Source organism: Schistocerca americana, chromosome 3 (genome assembly GCF_021461395.2).
Source record: "Schistocerca americana isolate TAMUIC-IGC-003095 chromosome 3, iqSchAmer2.1, whole genome shotgun sequence".
Lineage (NCBI taxonomy): Eukaryota > Metazoa > Arthropoda > Insecta > Orthoptera > Acrididae > Schistocerca > Schistocerca americana.
In genome coordinates, this window is record NC_060121.1 from 494,026,823 (window position 1) to 494,050,011 (window position 23,189).

General features: G+C 40.6%; 1 protein-coding gene across 1 annotated transcript in view; it reads left to right on the forward strand.

The window, feature by feature from the left end:
* Positions 1-265: 265 nt before the first annotated feature.
* LOC124605482 (ATP-dependent RNA helicase DHX8) overlaps positions 266-23,189 on the forward strand; it is a 155,867-nt gene continuing 132,943 nt past the window's right edge. The window contains exons 1-5 of the mRNA XM_047137203.1: positions 266-437; positions 520-605; positions 693-961; positions 18,738-19,368; positions 21,626-21,787. Coding sequence (XP_046993159.1) covers positions 344-437; positions 520-605; positions 693-961; positions 18,738-19,368; positions 21,626-21,787 — 1,242 coding nt within the window. The 5' untranslated portion in view covers positions 266-343. The remainder of the gene's footprint in view (positions 438-519; positions 606-692; positions 962-18,737; positions 19,369-21,625; positions 21,788-23,189) is intronic.

Below are 23,189 nucleotides of genomic sequence, written 5' to 3' on the forward strand. Positions count from 1 at the left end.
ATAAATTTTAATTTTATCTTTATTTTTGCTAGAAAATATGGAGATACGTAATTTTAGCAGATGTTGGCGGATTTTTAAATGTTTCCCCAAGGCTAAAACAAAGCAACCCGTGTAGTGGTTTAAAATAAGTTTCATTTTACCTTTATTTTTGGAATAAAATAGGGAGATATCTAATATTGGTAGATTTTTGGGTGATTGTTTGAGAGAGAAAATAATCATGTGTTGGCGAGATTGCTCCTATGACTAGAGACTTTGGTAGAGGGACTGTGGAATGGCTGTCTGCGGTGTGTTTATGTTTTTATTCACTTGTAAACATAAAATGTTGTGAAGTGTGGAAGTTGACATGGATGAAGTAGAGAAGTTGGAGCACCTTTCTCTGGTGTCGAAAATTTGTACGGAATTAGAAAACCATTTGGGCTTGAATGACAAAGATTTAGGTATGGTGAAAGTTACAGTGTATTTTAGATTGATTGACAGTGATGATTAAATGTTGCTATATAATTATATTTCGCTTTACAGCCGAATTCATAATAGCCCTGTCAGAACAAAACTCCACCTTTGAGGCTTTCAAGAAAGTACTGATCGAAAATGGAGCAGAATTCTCTGTAAGTTTTAGCCAGTTTTAGTTCGTCTTTTATAATTAATCTCTTTTTTAAACATTTCTTAAGTAATATTATGTTATGTTTCCGTAGGATTCTTTTATTGCAAACCTCCTACGCATTATACAGCACATGAAACCAAAGCGCAATGAGAAACAAACGGATCCTGTGAAAAGTGACAAAGATAAATTGGCAGAAAAATTTCCTGGTCTCGCAATACCTAATGATGTTAAGTTCCTGGACACAGATTCACTGCCAAAAGCCAAAAAAGAAAAAAAGAAGAAAACGAAAAAATCGTCTGCAGATGACATAGTAAATGATGCTATGGCCGAACTGGAAGCACTTGCACCATCTAATATCGGGTACGTGAAATATTGTGATCCTATCACTTTCTTCAGTGGCTTACTCAAATTCTTTCACATGCTTTTTTTCTCCTAAATGGATAATAACTTGCGTGTACTTTCCACAAGACACTTGTTGGGATGACACACTTTTGTGCAATCACTAATTAAACAGTGTTGAGTGTTGGCATCTCCATAAATGGAAAAATTAATTATTCTACTACAATTTTCATATAACACAGGCTTGGCACATAAAGTCATGTGTATTATTGCGTAACATTACCTTGTGATAAAGGCGAAATATCATGAATGAAATATTTCATTTGATTTTAGTTTACCTATGTTTTCAACATATACAGTCATAGTCAGTAAATGACTCCGAAGTCTATACTAGAGGGTACATTTGATTGCACCTAATACTCGGGTTTCTTCTTGTTCCATTCTTATAAAGAGAGTGGGAAGAAACACGTGATATACCTCTGTGTTGTCTTCATAGTGCCTATGGAGGTGATACATAATGGGCTGTAGTATATTCCTAGATTCCTCACTTAATAGTAACTCTTGAAATGTTGTAACTAGGCCCAAGCTTTCATAGAATATTTTGCATCCGTCTTCAAGTGACTACCAAGTCAGGCCCTTCAGCATTTTCCTAATGACCTCCCCTTGAACTGTCAAGCAGATCTGTGACAATTTATGTTGGGTTTCTGTATATGGATTCAATATTCAGGTTAACTGAACCTACCAATGTCAGATTCATCCCATATTGTAATGATGATGTGGTGTGTGATGTCATACATGCAAAACAACAGAATATTGAGAGTATTTTTCTTCTGTCTGTTGTAGTTTTTGGGACGAAGGTTGTGGTGACTGTTTAACCTGTAGCACAGGGTGACATGTGTTTGGTTGCAAGGTGACAGTGGTTGTGAGTTGGCTAACCCAACGAATGTTAGTATATAATCTTAGATGTGGTGTCATACTTATCTGTAGTATAGCTGGAGTGCTAAGTTATAGGCTACTGAAAAGTAACAAGTTTGATTTTGATTTGGTGAAGCAGTATCAAACATTTCAATTAGTGCCAGTATTGCCCATTAGTCTAATAATTTGTGTTGGTCCCCATAGACTTGAGCAATATCTTAGGATGGATTGCATAAGGGTTTTGCATTCCCTGTATTCTACAAATGAATTAAAGTCTGCTACCTGCTTTACCTATGACTGAACGCTGAGTACTGTGGTGAAGTGATCAGCACCCTGGACTCATTTGGGAGGATGATGGTTCCAGTGCCCGTCGGGCCATCCATATTTAGGTTTTCTGTGACTTCCCTAAATTGCTTAATGTAAATGCCATGGTGGTTCCTCTGAAAGGGCATGGCCAGTTTCCTTCCCCCTCCTTCCCTGATCCAAGCTTATGCTCTGTCTCTAGCGACTTAATTATGGGTGGAACATTAAACATACTAATCTTCTTTCCCTATGACTGAGCCTATCTAGTCTATGTACGTACTCTGCAATCTACCATGAAATATGGGTGGAGGGTACGCTGAACCACTTCTAGCTATTTTCTTTCCTGTTCCACTTTCAACTAGAGCGAGGGAAATATGATTGTCTGTATACCTCTGTATGAGCCCCTAATTTCTTGTATGTTATTTTTGTGGTCCTTACACATAATGTATGTTGTCAGCAATAGAATCATTCTACAGTCAGCTTGAAATGGTGGTTCTTTAAATTTTCTCAATAGTGTTAATGGAAAAGAGCATTTCCTTCACTCCAGGGATTCCCATTTGAGTTCTTGAAGCATCTCCATAATAGTAATACCTATCAGTAACAAATCTAGGAGCCCGCCTCTTATTTGCTTCAATGACTTCCTACAATCCGACATGCTGTTCATCCCAAACACTCAATCTATACTCAAGAATAGGTCACACTACCTCGTATATGTGGTCTCTTTTGCAGGTGAATACTTAGGTGCACCAGGAAAATGCCCAGTGGGCAGGACATTTATAAATGGGCATTTACCCAAAGCAGTTTTAAATGCCCAAAAATCTGGATATTTATATTAAAGAAAGTACTTTTTAAATTTTTTATTGTTAGAATGTATAATTTACCAGTTAAAATAAGGGATGAGATGATACTGCCAACATTAAAAGTTAGTAAATGTTTACACTTAAATCTACGTACATCATTCATTGCCTTTATTACTAAGAAAAAAATGAAGTAAGAGAGAAGCTTTCTTCTTCTTTTTCCTGAATTCCATCATGAATAAAGGAAGGGCATGTGTTGCTGACAGCTGCTTATCATTTGTAATGTTACCAGTTCTACTCTCCACTCTCAGTTTCTCTCTGTTACACACACACACACATCACGTTGAACAGCTGTTTAGTAATAAGCCGGTATTTTAAAAAAAAAGTCCTTAAATTGTCATCACTTTGTAATGTAAAACACTTTATAATCCATGTCAAATCTCTGAACAGTATTGAAGAATGATTACTGATAACACCAACGGCCTTGCCGCAGTGATAACACCGGTTCCTGTCAGATTACCGAAGTCAAGTGCTGTTGGGATAGGCTGCTACTTGGATGGGTGACCATCCATTGTGCCCAGTGCTATTGGCAAGTGGGGTGTACTCAGCCCTTATGAGACAAACTGAAGAGCTACTTGATTGAGAAGTAGTGGCTCCGGTCTCGTAAACTGGCATACGGCCGGGAGAGCAGTGTGCTGACCACATGCCCCTCCATATCCACATCCAGTGATGCCTGTAGGCTGAGGATGACACAATGGCTGGTCGGTACCGTAGGGCCTTCATGGCCTGTTCGGGCAGAATTTAGTTTAGTTTTAGATTATTGATAACAAAATTAATTACTGTATGTATTAAACAGCTTACAAGTGTTTCTTGATGATAAAGTTATCCTTAAATGTTAAATTATTTTCAATGAAGGAAAAAAAAAGTTTTATTATCAGGTGTAGCGACATTTGAGATAGACTGTAGTTTTCTATTCTGCTCCTTTTTTTTATCTGCTTTTGTATGATTGCACTGCTTTGAAGGTGAAATGACAGCATTAACATTAATAGGATTTAATAACAAAGAATCAATGCCCACCTTGTAGCTAATCATTTTAATCACACAGTACAAGATAGTAACCTGAAGCCTTTTGAGGTGCTTGATGTAAAAACCTTATGTGTGGCACATCAAAAAACACTGGGCTAAATGTTATTTAGGTTAGAGAGAACCTGGCTGATTATAGGGACAAACAAAGAATTTGATCCAGACAGTTTTTATGGGAAGGAGTGAGTCCTCACCCTCAGGAAGATAAAAAAGTCCTTTATTGTGGTGTTGATGTGTAAGAGGAACTTGTGAATTGGCAGAAGTTGTCATAAAAGTTCTGGGCACACTAGTTACATCTGTTGCCACAGAGCATTCCTTCAGTACTTTAGGATGGTTCCACAGTAAAAGAAGAAACAGACTCACATAAGAGAAAGCTGCAAAACCAACATATCCCTTCCAGAACTGGAGTTTGGTGAGTGGAGCAGGAACACAACATAAGCCTGCTGATCCCAGGGAAAAACCCATACTTAACAATATAAACCAAAGACAATGTGGAAAAGACACCAGTAGTCAGCAAGAAATCAGATTCAGAAGAATCTGAGGCATTGTTGGCACTTCATGATTCTTCTTCAACCTATGAAGATCAAGAAACTGATTGAGAATATTTTTTTAATGTTTTTCCCCAGTATTATAATGCAAGTAAAAGTACTACCTACAGGCTAGTCAATATAAACTGTACTTAACTTCAAAAGTTACTTTTGAACTTTAGTATTGTTTCTTTTTTCCTTATGCACTACCCCAACAATTGACCTAATTAAAGATGTAAAAAAGTTATGTTTACGGTCCAATTCATTTCCCTTAATAATTCTTCTCTAACTGTCTTTCAGCTTGGTTACCCAACCGCTTCTATCCTCTTCTTGTCCAAACTATTTATCGTCCATGTTTCACTTCCATGCATGGCTACACTCCATACAAATACTTTCAGAAAAGACTTCCTGACACTAATACCTTTACTCTATGTTAGCAAACTTCTCTTCTTCATAAGTGGTCCAACTAAAACATTCATATTTCTTTACGTACTACACGAATATGTAATAAAAAATGGGGGTTCCTATTTTAAAAAAATGCAGTTGATATCCGTTTGACCTATGGCAGCGCCATCTAGCGGGCCAACCATAGTGCCATCTCGTTTCCCCCTTCAAGCTAGACAAGTTTCGTTCTTTGTAGTTTTTTCGTTTGACGCTTATTTCGTGAGATATTTGGCCCGGTCACGATCAATGGACCACCCTGTATAGATTGAATAACATTAGGGATAGGCTACACCCCTGTCTCACTCCCTTCCCAACCACTGCTTCCCTTTCTTGCCCCTTGATTCTCCCCATCATCAGTCTTCTGCCTGGTTTGATGCGGCCCACCATGAATTCCTCTCCTGTGCTAACCTCTTCATCTTAGCGTAGCGCTTGCAACCTATGTCCTCAGTTATTTGTTGGATGTATTCCAATCTCTGTCTTCATTTACATTTTTTGCCCTGTACAGCTCTGTCTAGTACCATGGAAGTCATTCCCTCATGCCTTAACAGATGTTCTACCATCCTGTCCCTTCTCCTTATCAATGTTTTCCACATGTTTCTTTCCTCTCCAATTCTGCGCAGAACCTCCTCATTTCTTACTTTATCAGTCCACCTAATTTTCAACATTTGTCTGTAGCACCACATCTCAAATGCTTTGATTCTCTTCTGTTACGGTTTTCCCACAGTCCATGTTTCAGTACCATACAATGCTGTACTCCAGACGTACATTCTCAGAAATTTCTTCCTCAAATTAAGGTCAATATTTGATATTAGTAGACTTCTCTTAGCCAGGAATGCCCTTTTTGCCATTGCTAGTCTGCTTTTGATGTCCTCTCTGCTCCGTCCATCATTGGTTATTTTACTGTCTAGGTAGCAGAATTCCTTAACTTCACCTACTTCTTGACCATCGATCTTGATATTAAGTTTCTCGCTGTTCTTATTTCTACTTCTACTCATTAACTTCATCTATGTCTGCTTGTGTCTGTATATGTGTGGATGGATATGTGTGTGTGTGTGTGTGTGTGTGTGTGTGTGTGCGAGTCTATACCCGTCCTTTTTTCCCCCTAAGGTAAGTCTTTCCGCTCCCGGGATTGGAATGACTCCTTACCCTCTCCCTTAAAACCCACATCCTTTCATCTTCCCCTCTCCTTCCCTCTTTCCTGATGAGGCAACAGTTTGTTGCGAAAGCTTGAATTTTGTGTGTATGTTTGTGTTTGTTTGTGTGTCTATCGACCTGCCAGCGCTGTCGTTTGGTAAGTCACATCATCTTTGTTTTTAGATATATTTACCTTCATCTTTCTTTGATTTACTCTCAGTCCATACTCTGTACTCATTAGACTGTTCATTCCATTCAGCAGATCATGTAATTCTTCTTCACTTTCACTCAAGATAGCAATTTCATCAGTGAATCATATCATTGACATCCTTTCACCTTGAATTTTAATTCCACTCCTGAACCTTTCTTTTATTTGCATCATAGCTTCTTCGATGGACAGATTGAACAGTAGGGGCGAAAGACTACATCCTTGTCTTACACCCTATTTAATACGAGCACTTCATTGTTGGTCATCCACTCTTATTATTCCCTCGACTGTTGTACATATTGTATATGACCTGTCTCTCCCTATAGCTTACCCCTATTTGTCTCAGAATTTTGAACATCTTGCACCATTTTACATTGTCGAACACTTTCCAGGTCGATAAATCCTATGAATGTGTCCCGATTTTTCTTTAGTCTTGCTTCCATTATTAACTGCTTCATCAGAATTGCCTCTCTCATGCCTTTACCTTTTCTAAAGCCAAACTGATCATCATCTAGCGCATCCTCAATTCTCTTTCCATTCTTCTGTGTATTATTCTTGTAAGCAACTTGGATGCATGAGCTGTTAAGCTGATTGTGCAATAATTCTCGCACTTGTCAGCTCTTGTTGTCTTTGGAATTGTGTGGATGATGCTTTTGCAAAAATCAGATGGCATGTCTCCAGGCTCATACATTCTACATACCAAAATAAATAGTCATTTTGTGGCCACTTCCCCCAATGATTTTAGAAATTCTGATGGAATGTTATCTATCCCTTCTGCCTTATTTGATCTTAAGTCCTCCAAAGCTCTTTTAAATTCTGATTGTAATACTGGATCCCCTATCTCTTCTAAATGGACTCCTGTACTAATTGTAAGTAGCCTTTTGCTACCTGTATTTGACCCCTGCCACCTTCAGAATTGTAAAGAGAGTTTTCCAGTCAACATTGTCAATAGCTTTCTCTAAGTCTACAAATGCCAGAAACATGGGTTAGCCTTTCCTTAGTCTATCTTCTAAGATGAGTCATAGGGTCAGTATTGCCTCACGTGTTCCAACATTTCTGCAGAATCCAAACTGATCTTCCCCGAGATCGGCTTCTGCCAGCTTTTCCATTCATCTGTGAAGAATTCATGTTAGTATTTTTCAGCCGTGACTTGTTAAACTGATAGTTCGGTAATTTTCATACCTGTCAGCACCTGCTTTCTTTGAGATTGGAATTATTATATTCTTCTTGAAGTCTGAGGGTATTCGCCTGTCTCATACATCTTGCTCACCAGATGGTAGAGTTTTGGCATGCCTGGCTCTCCCAAGGCTATCAGTAGTTCTAATGGAATGTTGTCTACTCCCAAGGCCCTGTATCGACTTAGGTCTTTCAGTGCTCTGTCAAACTCTTCACGCAGTATCATATCTCCCATTTCTTGTTAATCTACGTCCCCTTCCATCTCCATAATATCCCCTCAAGTACATTGCCCTTGTATAGACCCTCTATACACTCCTTCCTGCTTTCTGCTTTCCTTTCTTTGCTTAGTAATGTCTTTCCATCTGAGCTCTTGATATTCATACAAGTGGTTATCTTTTCTCCAAAGTTTTCTTTAATTTTCCTGTAGGCAGTATCTATCTTACCTCTCGTGATATATGCCTCTAAATCCTTACTTTTATCCTCTAGCCATTCCTGCGTAGGCATTTTGCACTTCCCGTCGATCTCATTTTTGAGACGTTTGTATTCCTTTTTGCCTGCTTCATTTAATGTGTTTTTATATTTTGTCCTTTCATCAATTAAATTCAATATCTCTTCCATTACCCAAGGGTTTCTACTAGCCCTCGTCTTTTTACGTACTTGATACTCTGCTGCCTTCACTATTTCATCTCTCAAAGCTACCCATTCTTCATCTACTATATTTCTTTCCCCTGTTCTTGTCAATCATTCCCTAATGCTCTCTGTGAAACTCTCTACAACCTGTGGTTCTTTCAGTTTATTCAGGTTCCATCTTCTTAAATTCCCACCTTTTTCCAGTTTCTTCAGTTTTAATCTACAGTTCATAACCAATAGATTGTGGTCGGAGTTGACTTCCACTTACTTTTGATTCAGTACTACAAAAAGACTGATGGAGTTGCAATGGGAAGCCCGTTGTCACCCATTGTGGCCAATTTGTTTATGGAGGACTTTGAAGAACGTGCATTGGAGTCAGCGACCTTGAAACCTGCGTGTTTTTTTAGATATGTAGAGGATACTTTTGTTGTTTGGCCTCACGGTAGTGAGAATTTAAACCGGTTTTTGGAACACCTGAATTCGATCCACCCGGATATTTGATTCAATATGGAGGTGGGAAAGGCCTTCCCTTCCTTGATATGTTGGCCAGAAGGAAGACTGATGGTATGTTGGAACATTCTGTTTATAGGAAGCCTACTCACACTGGCTTGTATCTGGGAGCTGATAGTTGTCACCATCCAGCTCAGCGTGAAGGAGTACTTCATACCTTGGTTCACAGGGCCCACGTTATCTCAGACCCTGAAAGTTTGGCAGCTGAGCTATCACATCTCGAAGTCACCTTTCGTCAGAATGGTTGTAGTGAGAGGCAGATCAAACGTGCGATGCGCTATCAGCCTTCTGTGCAATGGGTGAGTGACAATAGCAATGAAGTGGCACCTAAATCTATGGCCTTTGTGCCTTACGCAGGGAGCATTTCCAACAGGTTTGGCCGTATTTTGCAGAAATATGATGTGAAATGTGTTTTTCGACCATCTTTTAAGATTAAGGCCCTGTTGGCATCGGTAAAAGATGATCTTGGTTTGCGTGAGGCTGGTATCTACTGTATCCTTTGCAGTTGTGGCGTGTCATATATTGGTCAGACAATCAGGATTGTGGAAGACTGGTATATTGAAAATAAGCGTCACACACGCTTACAACAGCCGAGCAAATCCGCTATTGCAGAACATTGCCTTGACACTGGTCATCCTATGGAATACAACAACACGGAGATTCTGGCTTGCACGTCCAGCCATTGGGATAGTGTTATTAAGGATGATATTGAAATCACAGTTTCCAGCAACCTTATAAACAGAGATGGCGGATTTTGTTTAAATGCTGCTTGGAATCCAGCTCTGTCTCTCATCAAAAAACAGAGGGACAGAATTAGTGCCACCTTACCTGTCGATTAATAGTCACTATCGATATTTCTGATGTTGGCTATGTTTGTTTGTGTTGACACTGGTTCTGTGTGTGGTATCTTCCTTGTTTCTCCTCTGTGAACTGAGGTATTAAATTCCCTTGCGCATTGCTTCCTCCTTGTATTTGTGCCCTGAGAATGGCAGGGTGTGCTCCTGTCGAAATATTGGCAGTGGTCGATGACGTCACCCGGCAGCAAACCTGTAAGATATTTGAACAGCAAGTAGTTTGTCTGTGCATATGGGATGATCTCTCTCCGGTTCAGTGTGACGAGCCAAGGTTCTTGCATCTTGTACTACGTGCACACCTCTTGTCGCCTTTCTGACGAATAACAGTGTACTGTTGTATACACTTGTACTTCTTTCTATAATATTGTTATCTACGATTTTATCCATTTCTTCCTGTACGTCCTTTTTTATGTTGATAGGTACAAGGTAAGGTCTACAGAAAAAAAGGTTTGTTGTTTTTATTTCTAAAACTACACACATAATCTCCTGTATTCCATGGTTTGTTTGAAAATACATATGAATATCTGCATAATATTCCACATAGCTCTTACTATTGAGTAAGAACTAACAATTCTGATTCCTAAGCCTTTGCATACAAATCAGCTTTATTTGCAGTTTGTTGTAGATTACTTACATCCTTCTCCATTGAACTCATATTCACTATTAACCGTAAATTATTATTCTCGTTTAGTCCTTGATAGTGACATGTTTTAAATAAGATCTCTTTATTGTAGTTAGCTAGATTGCACTTAAAAGAACCACTGTGAAAGTCTATTACCACTGCATATTTCATTAACCACTGCATATTTCATTAACCAATCTACTCCTAGCACTACTTGTGTATTTATTTTGGGGACTATTAACATGGTTTGTTCAAACACCAATTGGTGTATTCCAAAAGTAATCCTTGCTTCCTGTTTCACTACATTACTCTTAACACCTGTAATACCTACAGTATGTATTCTCATAACAGGTAAATTAGTAAATTCCTTTATTCTTACACTTAATAGCCATTCCTCCGAAACTATTGATACTTTGCTTCCTGAATCACTGTAAGTTTCCACTCCTTTATTTCCTATTCTTCAGATTACAATTGGTTTGCATTGCACCTTTTCTAAATTTTCATCTTCCACAAATAACCAATTGTCGGGTTGTTATTCTGTGTACACTTTCTTGTAAATCATCTATTAACATTTGTACTTGGTGTAACTCTACTGCCACTGATTCTCATAATTCATTACTTTAGAGTTTATCTTCATTATTTTAATGTTTCGAATATTAATTTGTGTGTTTAAGTTAGATTGTAGGTTAGCTTTAACCTCTTGCATTTTATGGCTTAGTATGTCATCTATTGATTCAGTAATTTGTCCCTTAATGGACTTAATTAATTCTACTTGTTCCGCTTTCTGTCCTAACGTATCCTTCTCTGCTTGTTCTTTAAATATCGATCTTAACCCCTCGTTTTGCTTTGCCATCTTTCTTGTGATCGGCATGCGCTATTTATTACCAGTTGACAATATTAACGTTAACACAGAACTGTTTGTACTTTTTAAATGTTCACGGCTCACCCTTCTGTGGAACAGTGAACTGCGTGCTCATTGTAGAACAGTCGAAGCTGAAGCTGGCGCTGAAGCTGAAGCCGACATCTGTTCTCGTGCTGTGCACTACCGCTGGCTGGACAACACAGCACCCCGTACTCGTGTAACTGCTCACCGTTCTGTGTTGATAACTCCCACTGGCATATGAATTATCCAGTCAAAACAATTTTGTTAAATTTTGAACTAATTCCGTGCACTCATTGCTTGTAATACGGGTGCACTTTCTACTGCCACAGTCTTCTTCTTTCTCTCTGTTTCAGATTATATTTTCCATTCATTGTATGTTTACTATTCTTTCCTAGACAAATTGTTCGAAAGTAGATCTCAGTTATTTTTTATTTCTTGTTACATGTGTTACACGGCACTGTTGTCGATTGATAGTTGCCAGGGGCAACTTCTCTGTCTTCTATTCCTTGGAGTTGTAATTCTGAATCAAATCAGTTTTCTGCACTTACTTGCTCGTGCATTCTCAGGGTCACGTCACCATATGGGGTGTCTTTTTCCTTCTTTTCCTGCTGTTGTTTATTTTGTAAGATTTGTAGTGGGCATTAGGCCGATATAACAGGTCAGTATTTTACCGACACCAATACACCGCCAGGTGAAAGTTGTTTGTTGTGGTCTTCAGTCCTGAGACTGGTTTGATGCAGCTCTCCATGCTACCCTATCCTGTGCAAGCTTCTTCATCTCCCAGTACTTACTGCAACATACATCCTTCTGAATCTGCTTAGTGTACTCATCTCTTGGTCTCCCTCTACAATTTTTACCCTCTACGCTCCCCTCCAATACTAGATTGGTGATCCCTTGATGCCTCAACACATGTCCTACCAACCAATCCCTTCTTCTAGTCAAGTTGTGCCACAAACTTCTCTTCTCCCCAATCCTATTCAATACCTCCTCATTAGTTATGTGATCTACCCATCTAATCTTCAGCATTCTTCTGTAGCACCACATTTCGAAAGCTTCTATTCTCTTCTTGTCCAAACTATTTATCGTCCATGTTTCACTTCCATACATGGCTACAATCCATACAAATACTTTCAGAAACGGCTTCCTGACACTTAAATCTATACTCAATGTTAACAAATTTCTCTTCTTCAGAAACAGGTGAAAGTATTATTACCTTTATCCTCTCTTCTCAGAGTAGTTTTTTCTCTTTTGGTGCTCCGGATCCTTCCATGCCACCTCCCTGTCAATGCAGCTGCGGTGAAGATCCCTGGAATGCTTCCGCGAGTACTCTCTATTGCACTACTAAATAAATATCCACACTTCTCTCAAACAGGGGTATATTTTGCCCAACATTTTCATTATTTCTTTTCACAACACACTGCACTTGCTGCACCATGGCACAAATGACTCCTAGACCCTTCTCACTGGCTCCACCACTGCTCCACATTCAGTGCATACAAGAAAGGAAAACACAGTTTCCCTTTCCCACTACATGTATCCTTATTCAGTTTACTCACAAGCATCTCTTGTCGACGGGTTTCCAATGGTGTGTTGGGATGTTTACAAATATCCCGAAATACTACAAAGCCACCCTTAGGGAAGATCAGTTTGGATTTCGGAAAAATATAGGAACACAGGAGGCCATACTAACCCTATAACGTATCTTAGAAGATAGGCTAAGGAAAGGCAAACATATGTTTATAGCATTTATAGAGTTAGAGAAAACTTTTGACAATGTTGACTGGAATACTGTCTTTAAAATTCTGAAGATAGTGAGTCTAAAATACAGGGAGTGAAAGTCTACTTACTACTTGAACAGCACAGATGACAGTTATGAGAGTCGAGGGACATGAAAGGGGAGTGTGGTTGAGAAGGGAGTGAGACAGGATTGTACCCTATCCACGATGTTATTTATGTGTAAATTGAGCAAACATAAAGGAAAGCAAAAAAAATTGGGTTGGTCGTTAAAGTCCAAGGAGAAGACATAAAAATGTTGAGGTTTGCCGATGACATTATTGTAATTCTGTCAGATACCCCAAAAGACGTAGAAGAGCAGTTGAATGGAATGGACAGTGTCTTGAAAGGAGGATGTAAGATGAATGTCAACAAAAGCAAAACAAGGATAATGGAGTGTAGTCTAATTAAATCAGGTGTTGGTGAGGAAATTAGATTTGGAAATGAAACACTTAAAGTAGCAGATGAGTTTTGCTATTTGGGCACCAAAATAACTGATGGCAATCTAAATAGAGAGGATATAAAATGTAGGCTGGTAGCGGCAAGAAAAGCGTTTCTGAAGAAGAGAAATTTGTTAACTTCCACTATAGGCCTAAGTGTTAGGAAGGCTTTTGTGAATGTATTTGTCTGGATTGTAGCCATGTATGGAAATGAAACATGGTTGATAAACAGTTTAGACAAAAAGAGAATAAAAGCTGTTGAAATGTGGTGCTACAGAAGAATGCTGAAGATTAGATGGGTAGATCATGTAACCAACGAGGAAGAACTGAATCGATTTGGGGAAAAAAGAAATTTGTCTCACAGCCTGACTAAAGGAAGGGATTGGTTGATAAGATGCATTCTGAGACATCAGTGGATCACCACTTCAGTATTTGCGCTTTCTGTAGATTAGTTCAGACGTTCTTAGCAAAACAGTTTTTAGCATGGATAGGGACTGCAACTGCTGTGTTCGGATGCAGGCGGAGTTGGCATCCCTTCGCTCCCAGCTTCAGGCAGTGTTGGCTTCGGTCACACAGCTTGAGGCTGTTGCCAATGGGCATCACTGTGGGGGTCGGGATGGGGGTTTGTCGGGGACGGCCAGCTCGTCCCACGCATCCCCTGATTGGACTACGACTGTGGTTGCCCGGGATACTGCCCGCATTGAGGCTGATCCCTCACCTGTGGTAGAGTGGGAGGTCGTTTCAAGGTGTGGCAGGGGGCGAAAGACATTCCGGAGGGCTGAACGGAAAGCCTCTCCAGTTTGTCTGACGAACCGGTTTCAGGCTCTGTCTCAGGCTGATACTGATCTTCGGCCTGACATGGCTGCTTGTCCTGTTCCAGAGGTTGCCCCTCAGTCTGCAAGATCCGGGCAGTCGCAGAGGGTGGGCTTACTGGTAGTTGGGAGCTCCAACGTCAGGCGCGTAATGGGGCCCCTTAGGGAAATGGCAGCAAGAGAGGGGAAGAAAACCAATGTGCACTCCGTGTGCATACCGGGGGGAGTCATTCCAGATGTGGAAAGGGTCCTTCCGGATGCCATGAAGGGTACAGGGTGCACCCATCTGCAGGTGGTCGCTCATGTCGGCACCAATGATGTGTGTCGCTATGGATCGGAGGAAATCCTCTCTGGTTTCCGGCGGCTATCTGATTTGGTGAAGACTGCCAGTCTCGCTAGCGGGATGAAAGCAGAGCTCACCATCTGCAGCATCGTCGACAGGACTGACTGCGGACCTTTGGTACAGAGCCGAGTGGAGGGTCTGAATCAGAGGCTGAGACGGTTCTGCGACCGTGTGGGCTGCAGATTCCTCGACTTGCGCCATAGGGTGGTGGGGTTTCGGGTTCCGCTGGATAGGTCAGGAGTCCACTACACGCAACAAGCGGCTACACGGGTAGCAGGGGTTGTGTGGCGTGGGCTGGGCAGTTTTTTAGGTTAGATGGCCTTGGGCAAGTACAGAAAGGGCAACAGCCTCAACGGGTGCGGGGCAAAGTCAGGACATGCGGGGACCAAGCAGCAATCGGTATTGTAATTGTCAACTGTCGAAGCTGCGTTGGTAAAGTACCGGAACTTCAAGCGCTGATAGAAAGCACCGAAGCTGAAATCGTTATAGGTACAGAAAGCTGGCTTAAGCCAGAGATAAATTCTGCCGAAATTTTTACAAAGGTACAGACGGTGTTTAGAAAGGATAGATTGCATGCAACCGGTGGTGGAGTGTTCATCGCTGTTAGTAGTAGTTTATCCTGTAGTGAAGTAGAAGTGGATAGTTCCTGTGAATTATTATGGGTGGAGGTTACACTAAACAACCGAACTAGGTTAATAATTGGCTCCTTTTACCGACCTCCCGACTCAGCAGCATTAGTGGCAGAACAACTGAGAGAAAATTTGGAATACATTTCACATAAAGTTTCTCAGCATGTTATAGTCTTAGGTGGAGATTTCAATTTACCAGATATAGACTGGGACACTCAGATGTTTAGGACGGGTGGTAGGGACAGAGCATCGAGTGACATTATACTGAGTGCACTATGCGAAAATTACCTCGAGCAATTAAACAGAGAACCGACTCGTGGAGATAACATATTGGACCTACTGATAACAAACAGACCCGAACTTTTCGAATCTGTATGTACAGAACAGGGAATCAGTGATCATAAGGCCGTTGCAGCATCCCTGAATATGGAAGTTAATAGGAATATAAAAAAAGGGAGGAAGGTTTATCTGTTTAGCAAGAGTAATAGAAGGCAGATTTCAGACTACCTAACAGATCAAAACGAAAATTTCTGTTCCGACACTGACAATGTTGAGTGTTTATGGAAAAAGTTCAAGGCAATCGTAAAATGCGTTTTAGACAGGTACGTGCCGAGTAAAACTGTGAGGGACGGGAAAAACCCACCGTGGTACAACAACAAAGTTAGGAAACTACTGCGAAAGCAAAGAGAGCTCCACTCCAAGTTTAAACGCAGCCAAAACCTCTCAGACAAACAGAAGCTAAACGATGTCAAAGTTATCGTAAGGAGGGCTATGCGTGAAGCGTTCATTGAATTCGAAAGTAAAATTCTATGTACCGACTTGACAGAAAATCCTAGGAAGTTCTGGTCTTACATTAAATCAGTAAGTGGCTCGAAACAGCATATCCAGACACTACGGGATGATGATGGCATTGAAACAGAGGATGACACGCGTAAAGCTGAAATACTAAACACCTTTTTCCAAAGCTGTTTCACAGAGGAAGACCGCACTGCAGTTCCTTCTCTAAATCCTCGCACAAACGAAAAAATGGCTGACATCGAAATAAGTGTCCAAGGAATAGAAAAGCAACTGGAATCACTCAATAGAGGAAAGTCCACTGGACCTGACGGGATACCAATTCGATTCTACACAGAGTACACGAAAGAACTTGCCCCCCTTCTAACAGCCGTGTACCGCAAGTCTCTAGAGGAACGGAGGGTTCCAAATGATTGGAAAAGAGCACAGATAGTCCCAGTCTTCAAGAAGGGTCGTCGAGCAGATGCGCAAAACTATAGACCTATATCTCTTACGTCGATCTCTTGTAGAATTTTAGAACATGTTTTTTGCTCGCGTATCATGTCATTTCTGGAAACCCAGAATCTACTATGTAGGAATCAACACGGATTCCGGAAACAGCGATCGTGTGAGACCCAACTCGCCTTATTTGTTCATGAGACCCAGAAAATATTAGATACAGGCTCCCAGGTAGATGCTATTTTTCTTGACTTCCGGAAGGCGTTCGATACAGTTCCGCACTGTCGCCTGATGAACAAAGTAAGAGCCTACGGAATATCAGACCAGCTGTGTGGCTGGATTGAAGAGTTTTTAGCAAACAGAACACAGCATGTTGTTATCAATGGAGAGACGTCTACAGACGTTAAAGTAACCTCTGGCGTGCCACAGGCGAGTGTTATGGGACCATTGCTTTTCACAATATATATAAATGACTTAGTAGATAGTGTCGGAAGTTCCATGCGGCTTTTCGCGGATGATGCTGTAGTATACAGAGAAGTTGCTGCATTAGAAAATTGTAGCGAAATACAGGAAGATCTGCAGCGGATAGGCACTTGGTGCAGGGAGTGGCAACTGACCCTTAACATAGACAAATGTAATGTATTGCGAATACATAGAAAGAAGGATCCTTTATTGTATGATTATATGATAGCGGAACAAACACTGGTAGCAGTTACTTCTGTAAAATATCTGGGAGTATGCGTACGGAACGATTTGAAGTGGAATGATCATATAAAACTAATTGTTGGTAAGGCGGGTACCAGGTTGAGATTCATTGGGAGAGTGCTTAGAAAATGTAGTCCATCAACAAAGGAGGTGGCTTACAAAACACTCGTTCGACCTATACTTGAGTATTGCTCATCAGTGTGGGATCCGTACCAGGTCGGGTTGACGGAGGAGATAGAGAAGATCCAAAGAAGAGCGGCGCGTTTCGTCACTGGGTTATTTGGTAACCGTGATAGCGTTACGGAGATGTTTAACAAACTCAAGTGGCAGACTCTGCAAGAGAGGCGCTCTGCATCGCGGTGTAGCTTGCTCGCCAGGTTTCGAGAGGGTGCGTTTCTGGATGAGGTATCGAATATATTGCTTCCCCCTACTTATACTTCCCGAGGAGATCACGAATGTAAAATTAGAGAGATTAGAGCGCGCACGGAGGCTTTCAGACAGTCGTTCTTCCCGCGAACCATACGCGACTGGAACAGGAAAGGGAGGTAATGACAGTGGCACGTAAAGTGCCCTCCGCCACACACCGTTGTGTGGCTTGCGGAGTATCAATGTAGATGTAGATGTAGAAGGGGGGGTGGGGGTAAAAGTTGTAGAGGGAGAGCCGAGAGATGGATCCAGTAAGCAGATTCAGAAGGATGTAGGGTGCAGTAGTTATTCAGAGATGAAGAGGCTTGCTCGGGATAGAGGAGCATGAAGAGCTGCATCAAACCAGTTTTCATATTGAAGACCACAACAACAACTACTGATCAATTATTGTATTACTGTGACTTACCCAATTGTTGCTTCTGTAGCAGCAATGCCATGAGTCCTCGGTTGTACTTGTGAACTTTAGTACTTGCTCTCCTTTTTACACCAGTGTAGCCCACATGTACCCAGTAACAGGCTTAAGTGTTGAGTTTTCAATTAAATGGGAACCCTTCAAGCATATGGAGAGGGAAAGTTCAGATATGATGTCATAAGACCTGCTGGCGAATTTAAAGCAAATTGTGGAGCTTATTTATGATGTCTAGCATTTAGTAAACAACTGCTGTTTATATATACTGCGTGGCTTTTCCTTGTGTGACTACACCAGGAAGTCCAGAAGGATAGCAGTTGCTTGTGTACGAAATGAATTAGTGCCTATTGACTGCAAACATTGCTTATTTTTGTAGTACTAACATCGAATTTCAAACCATGGATCTAGATAATTGTACAGTTCATTGATTGATTATCTAATAACATGTGATTTTTAATTGTCTTTTCTTATATTACCTATTACATGTTTCTAATTTTAGATACAAATCAGTTGCACCTTTTCTTTTGACCTTGTTTGTTAAATTATTGCTAATGTACTATATAGCCTATGGCTCCTCCATCAAGATAATATAACTAGGGGGACCACGAAACTGTTTTCATTCAAAATACGACAAGAAAGATCATTGATTTCACTTTAAATATTAGCGTTTCTCTTGACCTATAAAATGCAGTAGTGAAAAATTCTAATTTTGTGGGCAGGAAGATCATTGCTGCTAGCCTGCATAATTAGTATAAAATACCTAACTGACTAATGTCAGTTATGGACTGCACATATATCTATAGAAAACATCTTTCATTTAATCCAGTATTTATTTTGGTTATTTTTTACTTTAAATTATTTGTAAGTAACATTCATCTGTACCATCATATGTATATGTTCTGAGCTTTAATTCATTTTTCATTGTAATTACTTTAATGCAGATCATGGAAGGTGAAACAAGAAGTCATGTCAGAAAGTCCAAGTGGAACAGATGAAGAAAATGAAATAGATGCCAAAAAAGTTACTGTACCTGATCAGTTGTTGGCTAAAGTATCAAAAACAGATGGCACTGATGACAATGTAGACACTGAGGTAAAAAAGGAAAAAAGAAGCCCCGATAGAGAAAAGGATAGAAGCAGAAGGAGTTCTAGTAAGGGAAAGTCAAGATCCAGAAGAAGCAAAAGTCGTGACAGGAGAGAAAGAGGAAGAAGGAACAGAAGAAGCAGAGACAGATCACGTGATAGACGAAGCAGAAGTAGAGACAGATTGCGTGATAGACGAAGCAGAAGCAGAGAAAGGTCGTTTGACAGACGAAGCGAAAGCAGAGACAAATCCAGGAGGCACAGCCATGAAAGGCACACTGACCGAAGTGAAAGGCACACTGACCGAAGTGACAGAAACAGACAGAGGAAACGAAGCAGTAGTAGAAGTAGAAAAGAAAAAAATAGAAACAGAAGCTCTAGCCCTGCTGAAATAAAGAAGAGACGGCGTTCAGGAAGTAGAGAATGGGAGAAAAAGTTCTCTGAAACCCAAGGAGAATCATGTGCTCCTACAGAACCAGAAATAGGCAAGGTTAGTACTCTGCCTCATAATCATTGTAAGCAGTTACATTATTATAAGTAATGGTATGTGTGACAAAGTTACCATTGTCCTTTGGAATAGAAAATAATTTTAAAAATAAGTCAAAGTATAATCTGTATTCATGTTTTTAATAACATTGAGAGATTTTGTTGTTTTATGGGCAGCTACTTTCTTATAATAAGCTGAACACTGCAGAAAGACTGTAATGTACCCCTTTTCATATTAATGTAATGGAAGAAGCTAAGATAATAACTGACTATATGGTTTAGGCATTGTGTCTTCAGCAGATACTGAAACGAGACTGAGAGTGATCCTAGCTGTTAGATGAATCCTTCTTCATTAGTAATAGAATGAACATACTACATACACACAAACATATCACACTAACATACACATGCACAGTTACAGTGTTGTGGCTGACTGTATTGTGCATTCACTTCAGCTTCATAGGGATGTGTGGCATAGAGTGGATGAGGGGAGAAAGGAAGTGGGAAGCAAAAGGGAGGGTATAGAAGGAGTGTTAGAGGCAGCAAGCACTTAGGATAGGAATGTGGCACTGGTGAGTGAGTTCTGGCTGCAGGCAGAGTTTTGCACAGTGATGTGGTGGAGTAGTGTGGGAGAAGGAGACAGAAGAGAGGAAGAGGGATACTGTGAAGTGGGAGGTGCAAGTGCAGGATGATTGGAGTCAGGCTCTTGGGGCAGCGGTGGATGTGGGTGTGGGCCACAGGGGCTATCAGAGATTGAGGCCAGACAGTTTATAGCATTAAAGGATTGTGTTGAAGAACAGTTCCCATAAATGTAATTCAGAGAAGGTTGTGTTTGGGGGAGGAGGGAGAGGATCGATATGGCACAAGTTGTGGAGCAGCCATTGAAATCAAGCACATTGTGCACGGTAGGGTGTTCTTCCACTCGGTAGTCAACTCTGCTCTTGCCCAAAGTTGACGATGACCATTCCCTCCGATGGACAACTGTTAGGTGGTCATTGGATTTGTTATCTGACACTCACGCACTTTGCCACAGAGCCAAAACTTTCTGATTATTAATTTTGCTAGTTCACATTCAGAAATAAATAATTATTGTGAAAGAATGGGAAGTCCAGGATGAAATTAACATCAGTATGAAGAGGACAAATTGCTACTCACCACATAGAAGAGGCATTGAGTCATAGGCAGGAGAAAGACTGCTAAACATTTAAGCTTTTGGACAAAAAAGTCTTCTTCAGAAATAGAAAACACACACATTGACACAAGCACATCTCGCACATACATAGCCACTGTCTCCAGGCCCTGGGGCCTGACTGTGGGCAATGACTGCATCTGTACCTCCATCCTCCCGAACCCTGCTATCCCTCCTCTTTTCCCATGCTGTGCCTCGTTCTTACCTTCACCACCCAGTCCAGCAAATTGCTGCTCGCATCAGATGCAGTCATAGCCTGCAGTTGGGCTGCAGTGCTCAGAGACAGTGGTCATGCATGTGTGAGCTGTGCTTGTGTGACTGTGTGTTTTCTATTTCAGAAGGAGGACTTTTTTTCTGAAAGCTTAAATATTTAGCAGTCATTTTCATTGTGCCAATCAGTGACTCAAAACTTTCTCTGTGTGATGAGAAGCAATCTATCCTTTACATATCATTACTATTTTGAAAGAAATAGATACTATTTTCCTTGTTTGATCACTCTTTACATAACATTTCGTCTTTGAGGCGAACTCATTGTGAGTTTTATAAATGCAGGCTACCTTACAAAACAATCCTGTTATGGATTACATAACCAAAACTCTGTGACAGCTTTTACTATACTGGGGCTCTGGCTTTTCTAGGCATCTTTCTACTATGCATAAAATGTTTTCCATCTGGGGACACAATGACTGTTTTAATTTCTGAGTTACAAAAGAAGTTTGCCAATAAGTCATTGCATTGCCTGATTCTTGACAAACAAGCCATCTGACACATCTCACAGCTGTGAACCAGCATATTGGTAGAAGTGGTTTTTGTTTGCACACAAACATTTTTTTAATAACAAAACACTAGTGTTGGGCTACAAAATAAAATGAGAAGGGAGAAAAACTGTGCTTTTCCAAGATCCTAAAGTTAATGCCCACTATACACCAGCAATTTGTGTACCATGGTTTCTGTATGGGGGAACTTGGAACACACACACACACACAGACACAGACACACACACACACACACACACACACACACACACACTATACCACTTCTCACTTAATTATTGTATTGTTCTTTATTACAGATTTATTCAGGAAAAGTTGCAAACATTGTTCCCTTTGGTTGCTTTGTGCAACTAGAAGGGCTTCGACGGCGATGGGAAGGTCTTGTTCATATATCCCAACTACGACGTGAAGGGAGAGTAACGAATGTTTCTGATGTTGTCACCAGAGGGCAAAAGGTCAAGGTAAGAAGATTTCTTTTCTGTGTAATTGGCGATTTTAAGTTGTACAGAGACAGATTTAAATTGCAAGGAGTTTTGAAAAAATGAAGAGTATTATAAAAGATTTCATGAAAATGCTGGTCCGTTGGAACAGAGATTTTCTCTTTTTTGCATGCATAAGTGCTAACTTATGCTGTAGCCTTTTCAGTAGTTGCAGGGGCTACAGTCTGGATGATTGACTGATCTGGCCTTGTAACACTAACCAAAACGGCCTTGCTGTGCTGGTACTGCGAACGGCTGAAAGCAAGGGGAAACTACAGCCGTAATTTTTCCCGAGGGCATGCAGCTTTACTGTATGGTTAAATGATGATGATGCGTCCTCTTGGGTAAAATATTCCGGAGGTAAAATAGTCCCCCATTTGGATCTCCAGGCGGGAACTACTGAGGAGGACGTCGTTATCAGGAGAAAGAAAACTGTCGTACGGATCGGAGTGTGGAATGTCAGATCCCTTAATTGGGCAGATAGGTTAGAAAATTTAAAAAGGGAAATGGATAGGTTAAAGTTAGATACAGTGGGAATTAGTGAAGTTTGGTGGCAGGAGGAACAAGACTTTTGGTCAGGTGAATACAGGGTTATAAATACAAAATCAAATAGGGGTAATGCAGGAGTAGGTTTAATAATGAACAGGAAAATAGGAATGCGGGTAAGCTACTACAAACAGCATTGTGAACGCATTATTGTGGCCAAGATAGATACGAAGCCCACACTTACCACAGTAGTACAAGTTTATATGCCAACCAGCTCCGCAGATAACAAAGAGATTAATGAAATGTATGATGAGATAAAAGAAATTATTCAGATAGTGAAGGGAGACAAAAATTTGATTGTCATGGGTGACTGGAACTTGATAGCAGGAAAAGGAAGGGAAGGAAACGTAGTAGGTGAATATGGAATGGGATTAAGGAATGAAAGAGGAAGCCACCTGGTAAAATTTTGCACAGAGCATAACTTAATCGTAGCTAACACTTTGTTCAAGAATAAAAAAAAAAAAAAGGTGGTATACATGGAAGAAGCCTGGAGATACTGGAAGGTCTCAGATGGATTATATAATGGTAAGACAGAGATTCAGGAACCAAGTTTTAAATTGTAAGACATTTCCAGGGGCAGATGTGGACTCTGATCACAATCTGTTGTTGTTGTGGGCTTCAGTCCTGAGACTGGTTTGATGCAGCTCTCCATGCTACTCTATCCTGTGCAAGCTTCTTCATCTCCCAGTACCTACTGCAACCTACATCCTTCTGAATCTGCTTACTGTATTGATCTCTTGGTCTCCCTCTACGATTTTTACCCTCCACGCTGCCCTCAAATGCTAAATTTGTGATCCCTTGATGCCTCAAAACATGTCCTACCAACCGATCCCTTCTT